Source organism: Plasmodium brasilianum (genome assembly GCF_023973825.1).
Source record: "Plasmodium brasilianum strain Bolivian I chromosome Unknown PB_00_09, whole genome shotgun sequence".
Taxonomy (NCBI): domain Eukaryota; phylum Apicomplexa; class Aconoidasida; order Haemosporida; family Plasmodiidae; genus Plasmodium; species Plasmodium brasilianum.
Genome location: NW_027122934.1, coordinates 1 through 25,718, shown reverse-complemented (window position 1 = coordinate 25,718; position 25,718 = coordinate 1). Strand labels below are relative to the sequence as shown.

General features: G+C 19.0%; 4 protein-coding genes across 4 annotated transcripts; 2 read left to right on the top strand and 2 right to left on the bottom strand.

Moving 5' to 3' along the window:
- Positions 1-652: 652 nt before the first annotated feature.
- On the bottom strand, positions 653-1,580 carry MKS88_000240 (uncharacterized protein; the record flags this gene model as incomplete). The annotated part of the gene is made up of 2 exons (XM_067219296.1): positions 653-1,360; positions 1,494-1,580. 2 exons carry the CDS (start codon positions 1,578-1,580, stop codon positions 653-655), a joined length of 795 nt encoding a protein of 264 aa, XP_067070359.1.
- A 4,615-nt stretch (positions 1,581-6,195) lies between these two features.
- MKS88_000239 (uncharacterized protein) lies at positions 6,196-7,042 on the top strand (the record flags this gene model as incomplete). The annotated part of the gene is made up of 2 exons (XM_067219295.1): positions 6,196-6,261; positions 6,395-7,042. The coding sequence occupies 2 exons, from the start codon at positions 6,196-6,198 to the stop codon at positions 7,040-7,042; spliced, it is 714 nt and encodes a 237-aa protein (XP_067070358.1).
- Positions 7,043-11,914: 4,872 nt separating this feature from the next.
- On the bottom strand, positions 11,915-12,883 carry MKS88_000238 (fam-l protein; the record flags this gene model as incomplete). The annotated part of the gene is made up of 2 exons (XM_067219294.1): positions 11,915-12,676; positions 12,797-12,883. 2 exons carry the CDS (start codon positions 12,881-12,883, stop codon positions 11,915-11,917), a joined length of 849 nt encoding a protein of 282 aa, XP_067070357.1.
- Positions 12,884-21,736: 8,853 nt separating this feature from the next.
- On the top strand, positions 21,737-24,984 carry MKS88_000237 (PIR protein; the record flags this gene model as incomplete). The annotated part of the gene is made up of 4 exons (XM_067219293.1): positions 21,737-21,763; positions 21,900-23,171; positions 23,296-23,456; positions 24,732-24,984. 4 exons carry the CDS (start codon positions 21,737-21,739, stop codon positions 24,982-24,984), a joined length of 1,713 nt encoding a protein of 570 aa, XP_067070356.1.
- Between the last annotated feature and the right edge of the window lie 734 nt (positions 24,985-25,718).

The window sequence follows — 25,718 nt, the reverse complement described above, 5'->3', positions numbered from 1 at the left end:
CTTTGCAAAAACAAAAATTAAGTCCTATTATTTAAGTTTGTGCATTTAGTAAATTTAATAAAATGTTTTACGTAAAACGTATAATATGAAATAAATACTAAGCTTTTTTCAAAATTAAAAATGTATATAAGTGCATATCAATGTAAATAAATATATCCAATTTCTTTTATTAAATACAATATAATTCGCATTTATTTCTAACTTAAAAATAATAATATATTTTCTTAATAAGAAGAAAAATTAATATTTTCAGACAAGAACAAAATAATAGATAGAAAGTATCACTTATTGGATAAAATATAAATGATCACAAGTATTTAATAAATATATATATATGATGATATTATTTATTCCTTTTAATACACAATCACATATTTTTCATGAATATGCATATTAATATACATTAATATAAATTATTTCAAATTCATTTAATGAAAATTAAATAATACATTAGAATATTCTAATTCACAACAATGTGAAGAACAAAAATTTCACTATAGTTCATAAAGAGTTCCAGGTATATATACGTGTATTTATTATTTTATAAAAATCAAAATTATGTTTATTAAGAATATATCACTAAAATTAACACAGATGTTACATCATATTAATAATGTGCTTACATAAAAATACACACTAAATATAATTCTTTTCATTCAGTCATATACTTAATTTTTTTATATTTTTCATTATTTCTTAAGATCTTAGTAATAAATACTATAACTAAGACAGCTAATATAATCATAAGCACACTAAATAATACTAGATAAAAGTATTGTACTCCAGGTACTGCTCCTGTTTCTGCTTTATCTGACGTTTCAGATACAATAGAACTGAATGTGTTATATATAGGTTTCCATATATAACTAAATGTTTCAAAGGGGGCGTCCTTGCCTAACTCTATCCCCCGTAATATGGGTAATCCTATTCCCAACAACAAAAAAAAAATAAATATAACAACGCCAAATCCGTAGCTTCTAAATTTTATTTTTTTTAATAATGTATCATGAATTATCCTTTTTTTTTTAAGAAAATTATCATAATCTTCTTTTCTGATCCATTTTTTTTCAAAATGAAAATACTTTCCATCAAAAATTCCATTATTATAATCGGTAAATTCAGTATAGTATTGCGTCTTATTTAATGGATATTTATTAGATCTCTTCTTTTTTTCTCTTAACATGTTTTTATTATTATATGTAGCTTCTTTATCGCACTGTACTTTTTTTCCTATATCTTCATTGAACTCTATAATATTTAAACCCTTTTTTTGCTGATATTTTGCTAATAATCGGTAATTTCTTATTTCTAATTTTCTATCAATTATTAAGGTATCATCCGAAGATTTATTAAAGGGATTCTAGAAAAAAAAGGAAATGCCAATATTATATTTTTAATAAAACAAAAGATATAATTAAAAAAAAAAAATATGATTGCAATTAAAACAAGGAAATTATCAATAAGCCAAATATATTTTAATAGTTTTATAATACCATATTAATGTATAAATAACATATCGATGCTAAAAGCATAAACTTAGAAAATTTAATAAAAAAAACTAACTTAGTTCTTTGTTCCATAATATATTATTTTTAATAATCTGATATATTATATAAGATAAAAGTTAGTAATAATATAATATGCTTCTAATGATAAAGAAAGTTATATTTATTTTAAATGTTATTGTTTAAGTTTTTTTATTTTTACATAAGAAAATTATGTATTATATCTAACTGTATATTATTTCACAACATTAGCAAAGAAAAATAACATTATAAAGGCATTATATAATTTTTATCTTAATCTTCTTTTAAGAAAAAACTAATCATTATTAAAATTAAATAAATTTAATTCATTCATATATATTAAACATATACATTCTAATACTTTACACTAAATATATTATAGCTTTTTTTAACATTTTTAAGATAAAAAATATATGATTTCTAAATATAGAATTTATGTAGAATGTGGAATTCACCGTTTAGATCGTACATAATATAGATAATATATTGCTCTATATATAAAGGTAATAATAACTAATTTCAATGAAGTTTTCATAATCGTAATTATAGTTTTTAAAATATATTTTTTTAAAAATAATTATTATATTTATATTATGTTAATTACATATCATTATAATAATAGTTATGATAAATATAGAAAACAATATTTTTTTACAAGTTCTTTTATATTTTTTATACAATGTGCAATCATCCACGGTATATTATATATTTAAAAAAATTTCACATATAAAATGTTTTGTAATCCAATTATAAATATTTATTTTATAAATGAATGCAGAATAATGCCTTATTCTTATAATATATATTTTGAAAGTTGTAATTTACAGTTAAGTACAATACATAAGTCTATTTCTTAATAAACAGTTTTTACATTTATTGATTTCATTTTATTTTATTTTTAAATAAATACATATTTTTAAAAAAAATGTAATAATAATTAAATATAAATAATATATATAGTAGTTATTCTATAGAAGTTTTAAAATACAAATAATCTTCATTGTATAATGTATTTTTATAATTTTATATAGAATAAAATTGGCACATTTTATTTAGTAATATACCTTTATATATATATTTAAGTAATTTTTAAAAAATATAATTAAATTAACAATTATTTAGGTGATATAATAAAACAATTAATGTAGGTGTCCACGTTAATATTGGACAAATTTAGTTATATATCATATTAATAAAAAGATACATACAATTTCGACTAAAATTAAAAAATTTACTAACTATTATTGACTATTCCTAAGCAATATCTCGAATCGTAACTCTAAATCCGGAGGCAAATTTATAAATTATATATTAAAAAGAAATTTTCTTTCTTTTTTTATTTAAAATACAAGTAGATAAATATAAAGGAACTATTAACGATTAGTATAAACTATATGAACTTTTGCGTTACTTTTATAATATTAAAATTATTCTCTACATATTTATAGCAAACAATAATACATAGAGAATAAATAAATAAATAATACTATAATATTGCAGAAATAATATTATTATTTTCATTATTCCTAATGATTATTTTACTTTTTACATATATATTACAAATTTCTAGATAATAACAATTATAAAAAAAAACAAAATATTATTTCTATATATTATTTATTTATATTATATTAAGTTTAATTCATTAATTTAACACTATAATAACACAGAGCTCAGAGGCTATTTATGGAATATTTATTTATAAATTTTTAACATATTATATATTTTAGTAACTATACAAAATTTTAAGTCCATAATTATTCAAATAATAAAATATTAAAAAATTTCATTCCGTCATTTTATTTTTATTATTTAAAATTCTTAAGTTATTAAACAATTATAACTCAAATTTTATAAACGTATGAATTTATTATATATATAAACTTTCTTATTCATATCAATGAAAAAAAACGTTAAATAATTTCCAAACGGATTTATACAATATATATATTTTTTGTAACTCATTACTGATAAAATTTATTTTGTACAATAAATATTAAGTTCACTTTAAATCAAAAATATATATATATATATATATGTATGTATCAAAGCAACATAATATGTTAGGGTATTTATATTAAAAATAAAAAAAGACACATTCATTATTAATTCAAAACTAATAATACATTTTTTTTTTTTATTATCTTAACAAACAATCTTTTCAGAATAACATATGATACAAAATAGAAAATAAAAGTTATTAGTTAAAATGTAAGTTATTTGAGTTCTATAAAATTATGCGAACTATTCTATCATTTATTCATTTTATAGCCCAAATATATATTATTCATACACACCTACTTATGTGTAAAAATACATATATATGTAATACTAAATGTTTTTAATTAATACTAAATAAAACACTAAAATACAAAGTCTAAAATGTTAAAACTTTCAAAGTCACCAAAAAATGAACACAAATTTTTATTATTGTTTCTAAAAGTAACCTGATATACTCATGTACATTTACAATATTTTAGGGATTATGTGTATTTTTAGCAAGTAGAACACTAAAAATGTTATAGATATTATTTCATATTATACACTTCTTTATAAAAAGATATTCATTACACATTGTTCATTTTATAGATACACTAACATACTTTTTTTATATTTTTTATTATTTCATAGGATCTTATAAAATTCCGTTATAATTAAAACAGACAATATAAAAGTAAGTTATATATTATTACTTGATAAGAGGGTACTAATATATGCTGCACCATTCCTTTAGCAATTTGAAAAAATATTACTATGCTATATTCTCTACACCATATATTATCCAAAAATTTTTTATCCTAATAATAAGGCTATATTTTTTCTCAACTACAACAACCAAAAACATATAGAAATTCCAAATCTGTAATTTATAAATATTTTTGCTATAAAAAAATAGAAATTCTTTATTCATACACAAATAAACTGACTATTTATGAGAAAGTACGCAAAAAATCATAAAATTTCAAACTAAAATATTATGAAGTTATTTGTATTTGATTTTTAAATATAAATGATATCCCCATGAAAATTTTAGATACACGTCTTCACATTTTATCCCATGTTTTTTTACACAAAAAAAGTACATTGTAATATTTATGAATTTATTATATTTATAACAAATATAAATAATATTATAATATAAGAAAAATATTTTAAAAGTGCCGTTTTAATTATTATACATGATTAATCATCTAAATGTATAAAGAATATACTTTTTTTATCCAATATTTCTTATATACTTATATGTAAGTATAAACAAAATAAATAAATGTCCCAATATTTTATTATTATAAATCTAATTAATATTAAAAATAGGATTATAATTATACATTATTGGTTCTTTATATAGCAGAATTAATATATACGTAAGAAATATATTTATATTGTTTAGAGTAATATAGTTGATTCATATTATATGAATAATCGTCTAAAATAATTTAATAACATTTTAAATTAATATTGTAAGAGAGATGTAAATAATGTTAGCTAATAATTTCTTTATTAATATTAAGAATAGTTCATTTTGTTTAATATATACTGTTCATATAATTGTTCTAAAATATATTTATGTGAAACGCTTTTGTATGTTATAATTATTTTCTTATTGTATAATGAAAAATAGATAATAACCCGACATTAAAACATCATTTAAATGTCAGTTAATTATATATATATAATTCTTCATTATATTCATAACATATATAAATTTATTACTTTTAATTAATTATTATTTTTTTTTTTTAATTACATTTTCTTATTTTAATCATAAGAATTTAAAAAAAATTTCTATTTCAAATTTTTATTTTTAATATTATTTCATATATTTAATATTCTTGTATATTCAGTAATATTAAAGGTCATTAATATACCATAAATTTAATTAAATTATGTTTTATATTGTTAAAAAAAATAAAACTTTAATTTAAATAATATAATATTTTAATTAAATTAACTCATTGAGATATAATATTTTTTATTGTCAACATTCTATTAAGCATTTTTAATTAAAATATATAAGTTGTTAATATTGTGTAATATTTATTTCAAATTAAATTTTATTAAATCATTATTATCATAATATATTTCGTTGTTACAATTATTACTCATATATCAATTATTTTAAAAAAAATTTCATATAAAATGCTCTGGTAGAATCCTAATTCTTTTTCATTATTTTAATCAACATAAAATTATATTTTTTTAAAGAATAATATGTATACTACATTCCATCTTTATTTATTTTTTTTTTATTCATTTTCATAGCTAATCTACGAAAGCAGATTTATATTTAACGTAGAGAATATATAAATATAAACAAAATTTTCAAAATAAATTATTTACATATGCTTAGTTGCAATTATCATGTAATAATTGTTTATATATTTTTTAATGTTTTTTTTTAAATCTATTTTATCTATATTACTTAATAATATTATCTTATAGAAAGATTACTATAATATTTCTATTTAATGCATTTTTTCCTTTTTTAAATTTAAACATATTTTTTAATAAATATTAATTTAAGAAAGCCATAAATTTTCATATTTTAAAGTAACAAAAAACCATAAAGAAAAATTATAACTGTTATATTGAATATTATCAAAAAAACATATATTCCTGAAAATTCTATCATTACATAAGTTTTAATACTCTAAATACATTCAACACGATGAAACAAAAAAATAAATTCTTCTTTTTTACCCTTTTAATATGGATATTCAATTATTCCTATGAAGTAAGATAATTATTATATTCAATAATTTCTATACGTTTTTTTTAATCTTACATTTTTATTTTAAATTGAATATTTTAATAATACGAAAGTACATGTATTATTTTATATGTTATATATTTACCTTAATTTACAGCGGACTAACTTTGACAAAACATGCAATAAAAAAATCAACATTAATAATACATCAAAAATAAGACTAAACAGATTATTATATGGGGAATCAAATGCAGATTCTCAAGAGGCCGTCTTTAATTTAAAAAAATATTTTAAAGATAATTTTGAGAATTCAAGTAATTCATTAGTATTTAAGGATAATTCTGAAAATACCTATGATTCATTATCATCTATTGATTACCTTGATGAAGTTAATGAAGAACTAAAGAAAAAACCAATTCAACGAAAAAAATATAAGTCAACAGAAAATAATATATCACCATTAACAAGTCCACATTCAAACAGATTAGATTCACAATTTGAAATAAAACTACCAGAACAATTACATAATGAACATAAAAGGTCAAATATATTTATTCGTAAATCTAAAGAAATTATTACTAGAAAAATGCTTAAGGATTTTAGGCCATATATATTAAGCTCTGTCATTTTGATAGTGTCTATTATATCTAAATCGAGTTCAGGTATATATATATCATTAGTCTTATTATTATTTTCAGTGTTATATTTATTCTATAGAATATTTAATAATTTTAATGGAGGTTTTGATAATATATCAATTATACGTAAGAACTTGTTAAACACTCCTAAGCATAATTCTATATAATAATTCTTAGAAATCTACAACATATGTCCATTTATTTAAATATATTTTAAATCTTATATTATTAACAATATATACATACATATATACATGCCCCCAATACTTAATTAATACATGAATTATACTGAACTTTTAACTAAAAAACTTCTTTTAATATTGTTCTTGTTTCTAGAACTACAATATATATTTTATGTTTTCGATGTTTTTCTATGTAATTAGTTCTTTATAAATTTTATAAGATAATATATACTTAAACTTTTTCTTTTTTTTTATTATTCTTTATATATATACGCAAGATGATACTCTGTATATCTGTGATTTTGTTATTTTCCGAAAGTTTCCTTTAACTATTATATTTAATGAGTTATCATTTTATTACATATATATTTCCTTTATAGTTGTAAATAAATATACATGCAAATTTTTAAGCATATAACTTTATTAATTTTTAGATATTCCTTCATATATTTGTTGCTTGAAAAAACCTATGTACATGTGTATAATGCGTTAATTCGTATAATGTTTGTTGAGAAATGGAACACAGTGTACTTAAAGTGTTTTAGTTAAATATAAAAATTAATTTCATAATAATTTTTACTTAATAGTAATATTTTGTACTTGTAAATTTTAATATTATTAGATAATACATTTTGATTGTATGGAAAAGAAATGTAGTATAAAATTACTTCATTTATTTTATAAACAATAATATATTATTTCAAATTCATTTATTAACCATTTGGAAATATCCCTATATGTTATTGCTATTTTTTCTCTTTTCTTTTATATTATAATAATTTTTCATTTTACATATTTTTTAAACCTTATTAACTATGTTCCATCCTTTCACTATTTTCCATTCAAATATACGATATTATTGTACAAAAAAATTAATTGTAAACTATATTAAATATATGCGTATCATATTTTTTTTACATATATATCAGTTTCTTTTCATTAAATTTCATCCTCACAAGTGTATAAATATAGATTTATTATTAATAATACCAAAATTTTTATTTTTATTCTTTTTGTTAAAGCTTTATATATATATATTTATATACAATTTGTACATACACAAAATTGGTACATTAGTTTTCTCATTCTATATATTTTCAATAAGATATTTACCTAAAATAATGTCGGATGTGTGCTTTCTTAATCATATTTCTATAAATAGATCTTATTAACGTTAACATTGTAAAATCGTATTACAAATAAATAACTTCAATAATTTACAAATAAAATATTTAATAAGCTGTAGCAAAAAAAAATTTAAGAATAAAAAAAAGAATAAGAAAAATTTTAAAACATATGAAAACGTAATGATAACCTTGGCATAATTTATAAACAGAAATTTCTACATACTTAATGAAAATATCTCAAACTATCATACGTAATTAGATGTTCTCAGACATACAATGCTCATTTAATACGAAATTACAACCTCTTATTTATTAGTTATATCCTTGGTTTTATATAATTATTTATCCTTTCACAAAATTAAGGAATCACTGAAATTTTTTATTTCTTATGGAATTATTTAATTTTATACACAACGTGTACAAAAGTATCAAAAATTAAACACATTTTCATATATATATATGTATTAATAGCACTAATGCATTTTATTTATTATTTATTCATTTTAAAGCACAAACACATATTTTTTATAGAAATATATATGAATGAAAAAGTATATATATCAAATCAAATATATTTATTTACTTCTATATGATACTTTAAAATACAAATTGCAAATCACAAATATATTCATTTTCACATAAAAATTAAGAAAATAGCTTTTTATTCCTGTGTATCAAAAAGAACAGCTATTCACACTTTTTTTTATAATATTTAACTAATAGATATATTTATTAAGGGTACATCTCTACATATATTATATGTATTTCTTCATATTAATAACGTTTTTACAAAAAAATATATATTTCTAATTATTAATTTTATACATTCAACAACTTGATTTATTTATTTTGAGAATTTCGTAATATCTTAGGAAACACTATTATGAATATGGCTCCTAATACAATAGTAGGTATTACAAATGACAGTACAAAAAAGTATTCTAATTCTTCATTACTTAATACACCTCTATATATTACTCTTATAAAATTCCAGAAACCCTTAAATGGCCTAAATTTACTACTTTTTATTGACAACTCAAGTGCATGTAATATAGGTAACCCTATTCCTATAACGAGAAGTATAACCTGTATACTAACTTCAAAATCATAATCTAAAATTTTATTTTTTTTAAATTAATATCTAGTATTCTCCTGTTTCTTTCAAAAAGATATCAAAATCCGTTTTTTAGATTCTCTTTTTTGCAAAATGGAAATTTTTTCTATCAAACATTCCATTATTATAATCCACTAATTCTGTATAGTACTACACCGTATTTAATAAACTAATTTCATATTGTTTTTTTTTTCCTTTGTTCCCTATTTCAATATTAAATATATCCATTCCTTCATACTATATATCTCATTATATGCATTCGATTAAACATACAGCATTTGATTATTTATCCTGTTTGCATTCTGTTAGTTGTGCACAATTTCTTTTATCTATTTTTTCATGAAAATTTCCGTTCTCACACATGAACTTGATGAATGTACTCTAAAAAAACAAAATACATATTTGTTATTTAATTAAATAAATATTTTAATGTTAAATAACAGTATTATTAAAAACGAAACACTAAAAATATAAATAATACAAAATAATCTTATATTATATTGTTATACCACATCATTATTAAATTAACAAGTACATGTTAAAAGGATAAAAGTATAAATTTTTATAAAGATATGTAACTTCATTTTTCGATACATTATATAGATCTATCAAAAAATAATTTATTCTTAAAGAGAAAATATTAATAATAATGTAAAACTGTTTTATGATAAATCACACTATAGTTATTTATTTAATTTCATTTTATCATTATTTTTTATTTCTTTGTAAAAACTTAATAATATATATATAACCATAATATACTTTACAATACCTACAGAGAAAAATAAATTTTAAAATGTATTATATATACTTAGATAAAATATTAATAATGCAGAAAAAAAAAACATAGAGCCATAATAAAATTATTTTTTGTATATATCTATATACATATTTTTTACATAAAACCAAATATTTTAACAAATTGCTGTAATACACAATATTATCAAAAAATTAATAATATAGATGATTAATTTTTATGTCAAAATCCTGATTATCGGTATTTTCATTTTCCATACCCATAACCTTTTGCATATACTAATGATATCATCTCTTATTTTTAATAATATTTTTTACCAAAAATAAAAGTTGCATGAATTACTACATTAAGTAAACGATACTTTATAAAGTGTACATAAACATTATTACTATAACATTTATGTATATTTTATTATAAATTTCATTAGAATATATGAAAAGTGAAAATTAATAAATGAGTTCATTTAATAAATTTACTCACAAAATAGCCGCATGAAGAAATTATGCATTATACATATTTAATTTAAAATTGCAGGAGAAATATAGTAACGCTTAAGCGCACCTTATTAAAATATAACTAATAAATAAGAACAATGTTAATTATTTATAAATTATATATAAAAAATAATTTTTTTATTTTATTTTTTTTTTAATTTAAAAAACTATCGTCATTAATTTTATTAATTCACAAATTCCTAATATAAATGTTTTACATTTTTATATATCTTTAATATATTATTAATGTTTCACATAATAAATTTACAAGAATGAAAAATAGCAAAGAAAAATAGATAAATAAATATACATTATTGTTTAATTATGGAGAACATGTATTTATTTTTATTAAATGATAATTTTTATTTATATAAATGTATAGCACATTTTTGTAGAACTATTATTATTAAAAAAAAAGTATAAAAACAGATAACAATTCCAATATACAATCCATTAATATAAGATTTATTTTAATTAAGTTTATCAATATATAATGAAAAAAATAAATTATAATTTATTTGTATAAAAATTTTTGAATAGATATATTATTTAATTAGATTATCCAAAATATAATTATTACCACAATAAAAATAAATTATACTCTTTTGACCCTTCGATTAATTGAAAATATTTATAATTCACTATTTAGTAAATAATTACAAGCATCTAATATTTAACATATATGTTATATAATTATATATTTATATTTTTGCCTTTTAAAACGTGAAAAACCAACAAAATGTAATTTATTATTACTTTTAGTAAAAAATATATTACTCATAACGTATAAAATTTTACCGAATAAATATTAGATTCCTATGTAAAATGTACATATATCTGTTCAAAAAATTATCTTAACTTGTTTTCATTAAATATTAAACAAATACATGAATTTTTAATTTAAAATCAATGACACAATTTTTTGATTGAATTAACAAAAAATAATATAAGACTGCAATTATTTAAAAAAACATAAATTACCATTCACTATAATTCGAGTATGAATTAACAAAGAACTAGAAGTATATTTTAGAATTTTGCTATCACGTATTACCTTAACTTACAATGCACATTTTTAATAAGATACTATTTATATACGAAAACACATAAATTAAGACATAATATTTAATTATATTGAATAAATATATTAAAATACATATTTAATAATTTTAAAACTTTTAAATTCTCAAAAAAAGTAACAACATTGATTTTATTGTTCTATATCAAGATAGTTATAAATTAGAGTATTTATAAAGATTAAACAGTTTTTCACGTATTTATTAAACATAGTACTAGAGATCTTATAGATATTACTTTATATTAAAAACTTCATTACACAAAGAAACACATTAAAAATCATACCTTTTATCTTTTTCTGAACTTAATTTTTTCATATTTTTTAACTTTCTTATGGTAGTAAACAACCTTTAATATAAGTGTAACACCGAATAATATAAAAGGTAATAAATATATAAAAATACCAAAAAAACCAGTTACATAAAAGTGAACATCCTTAGAACTTTTTCCCACCGGCACATTTATTGTATCTATAGATTCGAAAAACTCTTTAAAAGGATACATTTTTAACAATTCCTGTAATTGACTTAAGCATCCAGGTTTAATGGTTTTCAATACATAACACAATAAACTTACAAGTCCTAATCCCCAAAATTCTAATAAGAGGGATGTTGATAAAAACAATAAAAATATTAAGGGTAAAGAAAGTCGCAATCCATATTTTTTACGTATAATTTTGTTGTACAACTTATTACTAATTGTCTTGTTTTTTTTAAGGAAATTCTCAAAATCAAGTTCTTTGAATATTTTTTTTTCAGAACGAGAATATTTTTTTGTTTCAAATATACAAGAATTATTTTTCATAACTTGTTTATTCTCTCCCGTACTTTTTCCTGAATTTATATTTGATCGTTCGCTTTTTCCTAAGTTCCTCATCTCATTATAACATATATCTTTATTTTCATACATTCCATTATTTGATATCTTTTCTTTTAACCATGCAATATTTGAATCCTTATCTTTCTCAAATTTAGCTAGGGATCGATAATTTCTCATATATAATTTTCTATCATACATGTATTTCACGATAAAATACTTCCTAAACGTCTCCTAAAAATAAATATTAATTATTTAATCACATTAACAATATCACTCTAAAATATTACAATTTAAAAATTAAAATACGAAACATATAAATAATACAAATATCTTTAAATAATTTTATCATACGACGTCATGGTAAAAATGATATATCCAACTTAAAATGATAAATGTAGCAATTTTAATAAATAGTAGTGACTTTATTTTTTGTTCCATTTTATAATTCTTTAATACATTAATTTACTCAGAAAGGGTATAATGAACAATATCATAATATTATTTTAGTAATGAATGACACTCTTATTAATTATTTTATGCAATTTATTCTATTTTTTTCTTTTTCGTAAAACATAATATAAAGCATAGGACTACAATTTTATACAACAGATACAAAAAAAAATTCAATTTAAAAATAAACTAAAAAATTTTTATCTTAATGTTATTTATAAACAAATAACGTTAAGTTAAATAATATAAATTGAATTCCTTAATAAATATTCACATGATATATATTATTTATTTAATTGATTATAATTATAAAATAACTTTTTTTTTAATTCTTTTCAAAATAAAATAAATATATTAATATATGATATCTTAATATTTCCAAATATGAAATATATAGAGAATATAGAATGTTGAGAATATACATAATACTTCTTTCTATATTTCATTAGAATAATTACTAATATCATTTAAGTTTTCCAATTATTAGTTCTAACTTTATAAAAATTATATTTAGCAAAATCTGTTAATTCCTAAAAAAATTATTATTATTTAAACAGTCTTATAATAGTAATGATATATGTAGGAAACAATATTTCCTAAACAAATTTTATTTTATTTGTAGTGATATCATCAGTTACAACTTAAACATATGCACTTTAATATATACTATAATAAAGTTAAAAAATTCATAACAACCCCCTAATCTGCTAAAACAATCTAAATTTCGGTGATAATTAGAGATTGATCTTTAATTTGTGTAATATAATTTTTAAAAGATATATTATTTAATTATATATAATTATTACTATTATAGGGAAAAGAATAGTTTGTAAAATTATATACTTAATTTTATGTTTTTAATTATATAAATATATTTAGAATAAATATATAAAAAAAAATAATAATAAATAAATATAGAATGCTTCATGTATGAAATATACTAAAATAAAATGAATATTGGTAGAATAATGTAATCACTCAATTATGTTAAGAAAAATAATAAATATAATTTGTATTTTTTCCATATAATTTATTGTAGATATTTAAGTTTTCTTTATAAAAAAAATTAACCTAACAATTTAGTAAGATAAAGAGTAAAGGTAAGAAGGTTTATTAAGGTTTTCATTTAAATATAAACCTTCATGAATTCTAAAAGTTATAATTCTTTATTAATAATTCATTCTTTAAAGGAAAAATATATTATTATTTTTCCATATTTTTATATATGAAATATAAAAAAATTCTAAAAATTTATTAAAAATAATATTGTATCTAATAAGTTATGAAACATATAATTATCATACTAATAGTTTTAAAAAGATCATTTTTTATGTTTACCTTTAATATAATACGCATAACCACAAAAAATAAATGGTTGGGATTTTATTAAATATGGAAAATCTTTATATAATAAAATGATATGTAATAAATACAATATTTTCTTAAAAGGTAATTTAAATTATCACTTACAATAATAAAAATGTAATGAAAAATAATTGTTAAAAATATAAGTTACTGTACTTGCTGCGTTATAATGTATTAATTGTGATTTTATATATTGAATTAAACGATCACAAATTTACTATAATGCAAATGTCTATGAAACATTTACAAATAATTATTGCATATTAAGCACATTTTTATTGTGAATATTGATTACTATCAATTTTACTTCTTTATGGTTCAAAAAAAAATAGATTAAATATGCTTATCAGGACAGAATAATAAATTATTCCAAAAAAATAATTTATAATACAAAATATATATAGAAACATATGAGCTCCTAAAAATATCTAATATATAGTATTTTATTTTTGTGTATTAACATACATTTACATATTATACATGTTGCATAAAAAAATTTATATGTATATAACATTATTCTTGTGTATTAATATAATTTCGTTAGGCATAAAGAAAAACTTCCTTAGATACATGAAAATCATTATTTTAAAAAAAATATATTAATTATGACTATGATTCCATTATATATGCTTATACTACAACGGTTAAATTTAAGAATTTTACGATTACATAAATAAACTTTAAAATGCATAATAAACAAACCAAAGGGAATATAGTTATTTCTCCCTCTTCAAAATCAAATAATCGCCTTAATACATATAACCCTGATATATATAATCAATTTTCTAATGGAGTAAGAAAAAAAAATCAATAAAAAAACTGTTTAAAAGAATATATGTCTGCAAAGTAAATACTAAGCGATATTCATATATTCTGAATATTTTAAATTATCTTTCTAGGTAGTATCAATATATGTTCTGTGTTTATATATAGGACCAAATTTCCTATATATTAATTTTTCAAAAAAAATATAACTAATACTACAAATGGATAACACATAGCAAATGTCCGTCTCCTAAGTTATTTTTTTGATTTACATGTATTACCATTATACGTACAATAACACCTTCAAAAAAATTCTAATTCAATGCAATCTTTTCAATGTCAGAATTAACATATCCACTTCCCCTTTACATATTTTTAATTATATATTACTCGTTTACTTTTCATTTTCTTCGAATAATATATTGCTTCTTGTACATAGTGTTCTACCTACACTGTTCGTATTATCTAAAGATTTATGAAAAATATATGAAAATGAAATTTTATTTTTTTTATTATTTATACTGTGATAAATTTACTTACTCAAAAGTAAAATATTCTTACTAGTATATATAACAACAAGAAGAAATATATATGGGGAAAACTCTCTCCTATATTAATATACTGCATTCATAATATAAGAACTTATCCAAATTAAAAGCATAAATATAAGAATTTTACCTAAAATAAAATATATATTTTTTCCATTAATTATAGAATTATTAAATTTTAAAATGTGTCCAAGCACCTAAACAGTTTATTATATATTCAAAGTTTATTATCAAAAAAGTAAGGTTATGCGCTTGGTTATTTTATTCCATTTTTAACTAATATTAAACTACATAAATAAAATATAATTATAATGTACAATTAAGAGGAGATGATTTTAAAAATATTTTTGATAATATTACCAATGAATTTATTTACAAGAAAAACAAGGTTATAAATTAATAATTTATCGTAAAACTAATTTTATTCGTACATGCTTAAAAAGTATATATATTCTAATATTCTAACAGAACAATTCTAAATTTTTGATATCAATACTATTCAGAAAAAACAAAAAATGAAATGCCTTGTTTGATGCGTACACATTTTATTTTATTAGAATAAAAAGAATATGTTTATTTGAATGTGTAGATTAACACATATTAGAAATATAATTATTAAATATTTTTTTTGCATTTTCTAATAACAGATTAATATATTTTATGTGTTATACCTTTTAAAATACTATTGCATAGTTAAAAAACATAAATTATTGCATAGTATATAATAATATACAATTCATAGAAAAAAAAAAAAATACAAAATATTTTTTATAGTACAAATTATAATCTAACATGCATTATATACCTACAATATGATGAACGTTTCTATATTAAATAAATAATTGTATTCTAAGATTTAATACACAAACAAAATTTTGATATTTTAAAAATTTGTATCCAATATAACTCTTTTATATATTCATACCATATTATTATTTATGGAATGCTAATGTTTTTATATAATTTAAATAAATGTATTTTATTTTAATACTAAAATTAGATATATTATATATTAGAATCAAAAAAATTATATATATTTTTTTTTTTCTTTCTTTTTAAAAAGTATAAATTTATAAGTTCTTCAGTAATGATCATTTAAAAAAAAAGCATACAAAAATAAATCCAGCAAAAAAATATCTTTATTAATTGTTATAATTAAAAAAAAAAACTTACAATAAATAAATTATTTTAAATAATATAATTTAGAACACAAAAGGAAATAGATAAAAAATACTAAAATATAATATTTAATATAACATATAATATAATTTAGGAAAATTATTAATGCTTTATATTACATTAGACAACTGTATGGAGAAGGGAATAGTACATGTATTTTCTGTTAATATATAAATAATTGATATTCCAAATCATATATTTGGCGTTAACTCTTATATAACAAAAATAAATAATATATAGATGAAATATATCTATAAGCGTAGAAATATTTATATTTCATATTTTTTGTTGAATATAGTGAATATAGATAATTATAAAAATATAACACTTTAAATGTATTATAATAACTATTTGACAGCAAATTGATGTTAACTTGTGTAAGCAAATTAATTTTCTAAAAAATAATTTATTAGAAAAAAATATGTAAAATCTTTAAATTTTTATTATGCTATATAATACCCAATATCCTAACGTATATCACAAAATTAATATAATTATTTTTGTATTTTCAGTTTTCACATTCATATAGTATAGATATTTATATATATATTAATACATATATATTTAAAAAGATTTTTCGCTCTTGACTTATAATTTATTAAATATAGCTGTTACTTTTCAGCGTTTGTTACTAATCAAATGAAAAAAAATTAAAGCGTTTTTCTATTTGTTTAATATATTAAATGTATTTCTAATACGTTAATATACTTTTAAATTTTACTATTTTTAAAGCATCAATAAAAAATATGAATATATACAATAATCCTTTATGAACTTCTGAACAACATAAAAAAAACTTTATTTTTATAAATTACATCTGGTTCAATTATCTATTAAAAAATGTATAAGCAAACTACAATTTTAAATATATATTTCAATCGCTTTTAAATTTCAAAATATTTCTTAAATTCTTTTTTGTTTATATATTCGGTTAGTTATAATACATTAAATATTCCTAGGTAAAACAGAAGTCACTTTTTATATATTAATTATAATTTTATTATCTTTTACTAATATATATCAAAACTTTCAAATTATAATTTATATATATATTATCTTAAGTTTATTCTGTTTTATCTTTTTATATTATTATTATTTTTTCACTGTATACTGCAAAATGCATATCTACGAATGCCCTATTTTATATTTAAGATCATATAACCTATTTTTATTAAATATATATATATATAAAATTATTTTATTCCACTTATTTAAAATAATTTACTTTTTATATTCAAAGTATTTCCTCTATTTCTATCACCATTTTTAAATGGGTATATGGAAATTAATAAAGTAAAATAGCTGTAAATGTAAGAGTAAAAACTGAAATAAAAGACATAAATCATAAATCATTTATAATTTTTACAATAAAAAATAAAAATGTACTTCTTTCTCTACTAAGTTGTCTATTATACTTAAATATATGATAAATATGCAAAGAATAAACCTTGCTACAGAATTATATATATATATATGTAATTTATAATTGCATTTAATCTGTTGAAATGTTAAGTATTTTCTTATACTAATTATAAGCTGAAAATAAATATGTAATAGTAAGAATAACTTATTAAATATTCTTTAACATATAATTGTAGTAGTACTAGCATTATCGCACAAAATAAGTATTTTGAATAATGACACAAATAAAATTAAAATTAAAAGTGCAATTTACATACAAAATGAAGTCTTATAAAACACTTTATTTCCCTTTACAGTTCTAATTTATTTTAAGCATTTCATAAAACACTATTAATAATTCATAATATACATAACGTATTTATATTATATAATTATAATCTGCATTTTGCATTAAAATATTTAACTAATAAGAATATTTAATTATTTAAGACAAATAGATACAAATATATATCTTTCACACAAAATATAATAAATATATTTACTAGAAATATAAACTGCCCAAGTTCAAAAATATAGAATATTAACGGTTCTATTTATTTGCATTTGAATTTTATAAAAATATATATACACATTTTTTCATTTTTAACTTAATTTTCATTAGAATATAAAATAAATCATAAACCCTATTATAAATTGATAAATATAGTATGATATAAAAATCAGCTATCTGATTACATACAAAGATATTTATTAATACAATAAATTATTAATTATAGAGTTATTTAAAAAGTAGTCTATATTTTATTATTGTAGAAATGTTTTCTCTATTTATATTAATACTAACATATCTCTAAATTTGAAATATTATTTTATTATGTAATACAATAGTCTCCATTTAACATATAAACTTTAAAATATTAGTATTATTATATATGTATGCTCATAATAAATGCGTACTATGAATTATTAGACATGAAGCAATATTTCAAATTAAGCCAAAAAAATTTTCTTTAAAAGTTAAAATTAATAATAAAAATATATTTTTCCTATATTTCTTACATTGTAAAAATATGTAGTGAATTATATTTAAAACATACTCTAATAATTCATGCAAAACATATATTACGCTTAAAAAAAATTTATAACAGTTATTTTTTTTCCATTGAAGAAATAATAATAATGATAAATTATTTTATTATGTTTTGTAATTATATATTTTCACCGATTTTATTCATTTCTGTTACAAGTTATATTAACGTGAGTAAATAATATTATATTATATAAAACAAAGCCAAATCAATTTTTAAAAATAATATTATTTTTTTTTTCAATGTTTCAGCTGAAAAAATAACAAATCACAATTTATAACAAATATTAATGTATGATAAGATTATTTTTTTAACATTTTAATTTTTTTCGAAATAAGAATCAATAATTAAATATATTTTTTATGAAATGTTCAGAATTAAATTCATTATAAGTATTATTATCTTTATTTTCGCATTCGATAATATATTATAAAAAAAAAAAAAGAAGTATCAATACATCCATTAATGAGTTAAATTCATAAGCATACATTAAATAGAAAAATTGAACATATTAACTTGAATAACCAAAATATTACACAAATTATAAAAAGTATTAAATACATTATAACATTTTAATAGTGGTTATTATTAATATCAGTTAATGATGTTTTTCAACAATACTAAAATATTCATTTAGATTTCATATAAAAAACACAAATAAAATGTAATTTTTACTAAAATCAATAAAAAAAAATTTTAACGAATATATATAATAAATAATAGAACTAAAATGTAATACTAGAACAACTGTGACTGTATTATTAATTAAATGTTTTATAAAAATCCTATCAATAATATTATTTAAATAAATAATAGTAGAAAGTGCAAAAATAGTTGTGTTAATAGAATATACCTTATAAAAAAAAAAAATAACATAAATAAAAGTATAGCAAAATATACTTAAAAAATTATTCATAATAGAAGTAATGTTAACTCTGACATATATTATATAGTAATTACAGTCTAATTTACTTATATCACAATATTTAACTAGAAATCATTAATTTGAAAACTTTAATAATATTTTAGTAAATTAGAAGTTATAATAAAATTAACAGAATAATATCGTATTTTTAAGGAAAAAGAAACATGTTATATAAATAAAAAAAAAAAAAAAAATGAGATAAAATTAAATATACATTATTGTGTTAGTTATTTTGAAAAATTAAATAAAGTCATTATATAATACACAAAACACGTAGAAAAGAGAAATTCATTCAGTTTCCCCATGTATGTATTCTATCTTATACCATGTTTTTACTGCAAAAAGTGTTAAGATATTATGGGACTATACGGAACATACCCTATTTTAATGCACTCAAAATAAATATTTTCTATTGCGAAAAATTATCTACAAAAAAATCAAAAAAAAAAATTTATTATAATTGTATTATATTTTTGGAACAATACACTTTTAAGTAGTAGAAGATGTATAAATGAGCTAATATAATATTGTTGTGAATTTAACAATACCATAACAATACTTTTCACAATTATTTTATACCTTGAAAACAATAAAAACAATACTTGGTATATTTTAATTTTTTAATTCATATTATCAGTTCGTTTTAATAATATTATAAAATAATATTTTTATTATGTTAAAAATATAAAAGTGTTTAATCTTATTTTTTTTAATAGTATTTTTTACCTCATAGTTAAATGAAATTTTTTTATTTTTTATGCTCATATTTTTAACACTTTAGATATATAAAAATTTATATGTTATTTAAGGGTAAACTTAATTCAAATAAAAAAAGAATAAAAAGGAAAAAATAAAATGATATTTTATATAATGTATAGAAATTAAAGGAACAATTTTCTTATAATAAATCCTATATAATTCTTTAATTAGCACAATTGCATTTGTTAAAACTTATGTTGGAATAATAATTTTTTTATATAATTTAAAACCATTCATTTTTTAGGATTCATATATATATTCTTATATTTTACTTTGGTCACATTTATATAAAAAAAAATTTATGTAGTTATTCAGGCAATTTTGATGAAAAAAAAATGTATAATACAACAATATCCACAAGAGTGTCTATAGAATAATTAAAGTAGTAGTAACAGTAAAATCCATATAATTATTTATACTGAAGAAATTGTTATTATGAGGAAAATTGTATATAAACAACATATTTAAAGGACAAAATGGATAAATGTATATATTAAAATAATAAAATAATTTTGTAATATCTAACATATTAATAGAATAAATAAAATATTTATATATAATATATTCACTGTTAATATTTTAGTTTTTACATTAGAATTATAAACTCATTAAACATTTTATTTGTTTGAAAATTAAAAATAAATATTTCATTCGAACTGACCGATGTTATGGAATAATTATTTTAAAACATAATCATCAAATATATCTTGCTATCAATTATTTATTTAGTTTGGAAAATTCATGAAGAAAGATACATAACATATCATTAATTTTTATACCTTTATTTTTTACATACAGCTAAATAAATACTTACTGTGTTATTTTTTTATTTCACTTTTTTTAAACTAATATGTCTTCTACTAGTGATAACTCATGGGTACATATCAATTTTTATATAAAAACATTATTAACATTTTATAAGTACAATATGCTACTGAAACACATTTGGAAACATTTCTATAAAAAAAAATTATAAATATTTATCTAATTCATTATATCCTTTTAATTTTCAGGAAAAACTTTTAGTAGGATCACCATCATATCATATATATAAACAATTCGATAATGAGGTTAACGAAGCAAAGTACGATCGTTATTGTAGCCCATTCAAGAATTCAGGAAATGGCGCTGACCTAGAGTATTTAAAACTTTGCAAAAAAATGTCAAGAAATACAGATATTTTATCCAAATATCATAATAAAAATGAATTTACTACTCTCTGTTCACATTATAGATATTGGACATATTATAATATAAAGAGAGTTTTAGGAGAAAAAACAGGTAATGATAAAGCCAAGCCTATAATTCATAAATTTATGCAAACTCAAAATAATATAAATGAGATATATAATGCTTATTATTGTAAATATGACTTTGAAAATGATATTTTGGAAAGATTAAATATTATGAATGAGGAGAAATATTTATATGATTATTTTCAAAATTACGACAATATTAAAACGTCTGATGCATGTAATGCTGTTAAATCCGAAGAATATGAAAAATATCTTAATCATATTATTGAACTATATAACAAGCATAAAACTCAGAAGGAATGCTGCATAGGTTCCTTTTGGCCAGAATGTGAAGATTATTTTAAATGTAATGACGAATTTGATCCTAAAAAATTGTTGTCTACATTAAATTCTAACATAAGTAAAAAGTGCGATAACTTAACAAACACTCAGACAACTTTAACATCAGGTGTTACATCACATTCTGGCAGTTCCAAAGCAGATTTTAGAAGTTCAATTTATCTTGTTAGTTGTACAGATATTCCAAAAGATAGACCTAGTGTTGACACACTCGTAGGGAGTAGAATTAGATGTCATGTTCTTCCATCATCTACTGCGTCTCTTAATAATTCTACTTCATCATTTACTCACCCCCCGCCTGATAATGTTCCTTTTACTATTGGTGGACATATGGAAACCCCTGTATCTACCGAATTAAGACGTGATAACCAAGTTTCAAGCGGAAGCTCAAGATCACGAAATCATTTATCCAATTCAGATGCATCAAATGTAATTAAATATAAGAGTGGTGAAAATCATACATCGTGTGAAGATCCACTATTAGTAAGACATAAATCAGGAACCTGCGTAGAACCAGATGTACGTAAAACTAATACTATTGGAGTAAAATTGAACGTGTTCGCTCCAGGAAAAACAATTAAAATCAGACTAAATCCTAATTCTTATATGTTCAAAAACAAGTTTTTTCGCGGTGGAATCGCATTTACTCTGATAGTGGGAATAATATTCACTATTTTCCTTTTTTATAAAGTAAACGAATGTTTTTCAATAAAATCAAAAAATATATTAATTTACTATTTTTAATTTCCATAAAATTTCATAATTATAAAATAAATATATTCTTCATGTTTTGTATTGTTCACTTTTATAATAGTTTACTCCTTTCGGAAGATTTTTTCATAAAAAAGTATCAAGGAAAAAAAGAACTGACGATTATTATGATGATCCGTATACGCGGCAGTTTATTATCCGAGCTCCAAAATATGGAAGAAGAAGAACAGGGAATAGGGGATTGCAATTCTCTTATTATTCTAGGTGAAATATTGTTTAATGACTTCAAATAAAATGAAAAATTGTTTAAAAAAAGCATATTGAAAAGTTGACACAAGTAGGTGATACTCGCACTTACACTTATAGAAAAAATTGAAAAAAATAAAATATATTCAAATAATACATAAAATAAATCTACTAATCATACAATGAGTAAATGAGGAATTTTCCAACCATAGTAATTATATATAAGTATAACTCTGTAGTAGGATATCTAAACAAAAAAAAAATTAAATACAGAAAATTTGCATATAACATGATACACATAAAAATGTACGATAATACATATAGTTAACAAAGATATAGTAAATATTGCCTCACATATAATAATTAAAAAAGAAATTATATAACACATGTTAAACAAAGTAATATATATATATTAGTAAAATTTGAAAATCTAAAATCTATTTTTACATATAAACGCAAATGCAAAATTTATTATGCTATATTTAACTATATAAAAAGCTCATTTTAAAAGAAAAGTAAAATATTAAAAAGCAACTGCTTACATAAATATCAAGAAAATTTAATAATCAATAAAGACTAAAATTTGTCTAATCTAAGGAAAAACAAAGATATCTTTGTTAAATTTACATGGACATATTTTATTACAGAAAATAACTATTTTTAGGAATTATGTTAGTATTTTTAAATTTCTTTTTATACTTAATTTTTTATTTAAAGTTAATAAATAAAATTCATTAATTTATTTTATTATTTTTTTTTATATAATAATTTAAATATATTTTATAAGTCTTTTTCTATAGTTCTGTGTTATTTTTATACGTTTTATTTTAGAGCGTATGCTTTTTTAATATAATACATTTTATTCAAAAATATATATTATAAAGTAAATCTATATATTATTAAAGATGAAAGCAATATTTCTTTTTGTATCAGTTTCTTCTGTTATATTTAAATTATATTCCGCCACTGAAAATGGCAATGATTACTTTAGGGGGGTAGAATAAAATATTTTAAATAAATAAATTTAGGTTTTAGTTAATTATATTTAAAAACTTTATTACTAAAAGAAATATGCTTTTTTTTTAATATATTATTTAGATATTTACTGCAAAAACAAAGCCTCCACTTTGTAAATCTTATAATGGTTCTGAATATATACCAAAATTCTATTTAAGACAAAAGATATGTGGATTTAGAAAATTAGTATAAAATAAAAATGATAAACGGAAATTATGGTTAAAGAAACAGAAAAAAGAAATGATAAAATATTTTAAACAGGGAAAGGATTCTTAGTTTAGAAACAGAAAGCAGAAATTTAATAATTTTTTTGTACAACTTCGAGGAAAAATGGTTATATGATGTTATTGGTATTAAAGAAGATTTTCAATCAAATCTTTATGATGTATTCTCTAAATGCATTGACAATGAATGGATGGAATGGCTTAAACCACATATATTAGATTATATACCATCAAATTTTGAAAGGATGTTCAATGAAAATATGTCCTTCTACAATAAAATTGCGATATCTATATTAATGAATTGAAATGAAGAGAAGAAATATAAATGGGATTCATTTCTGTATAGGTTATATGAATTTAGTTGCTGGACACGCTGGTTTAAAAAATTATTATTTGGAGATCCAGATATTTATGTAAAAGTTCCAGCGTATCGACAATAGTACGAAAAAATAAGAAATGAAGAGTATTCTTTAAACATTTTAATTAAGCATATTAATAAAAAAAAATATGTAAATTCTGCAATCGCATGAACACAGTGCTCTACACAAACTATGGAATCCTATAATAATATGTTAACATTCTTTTATATAAATTGTATAGAAAATAAACAGTGGAATGTATGGCTTAAAGAAAATAAATTGAAGTAGACTAGTGAATAAAAATAATAAATATTACAGTAAAATGAATAGAGATAAATGACAAATTTTTCATCTATTTAATTCCCAAGGTATATATTTCATCATATATAAATGGAGACTAGAAGACTGAAAAAATATGTATAGTAATAAACATATAAAATAGAGATAAATAAGTTAATATTTTTCCTTATATAGCCATGTGAAATGAATATATTATATTTTTCTTAAAAAAGGAAGATGGCTGTTAGAAAAAAAAAAAAAAAAATACAATAGAAGTGAAGTTGGATAACTGAAAAGAAGAATTGAATAGTGTTTACATTTGAAAATTTACATTAACTAAAAACATAGAGTAGTTATATATTTGTGACTGTAATTTTCCATTCACATATAAAAAATAACAA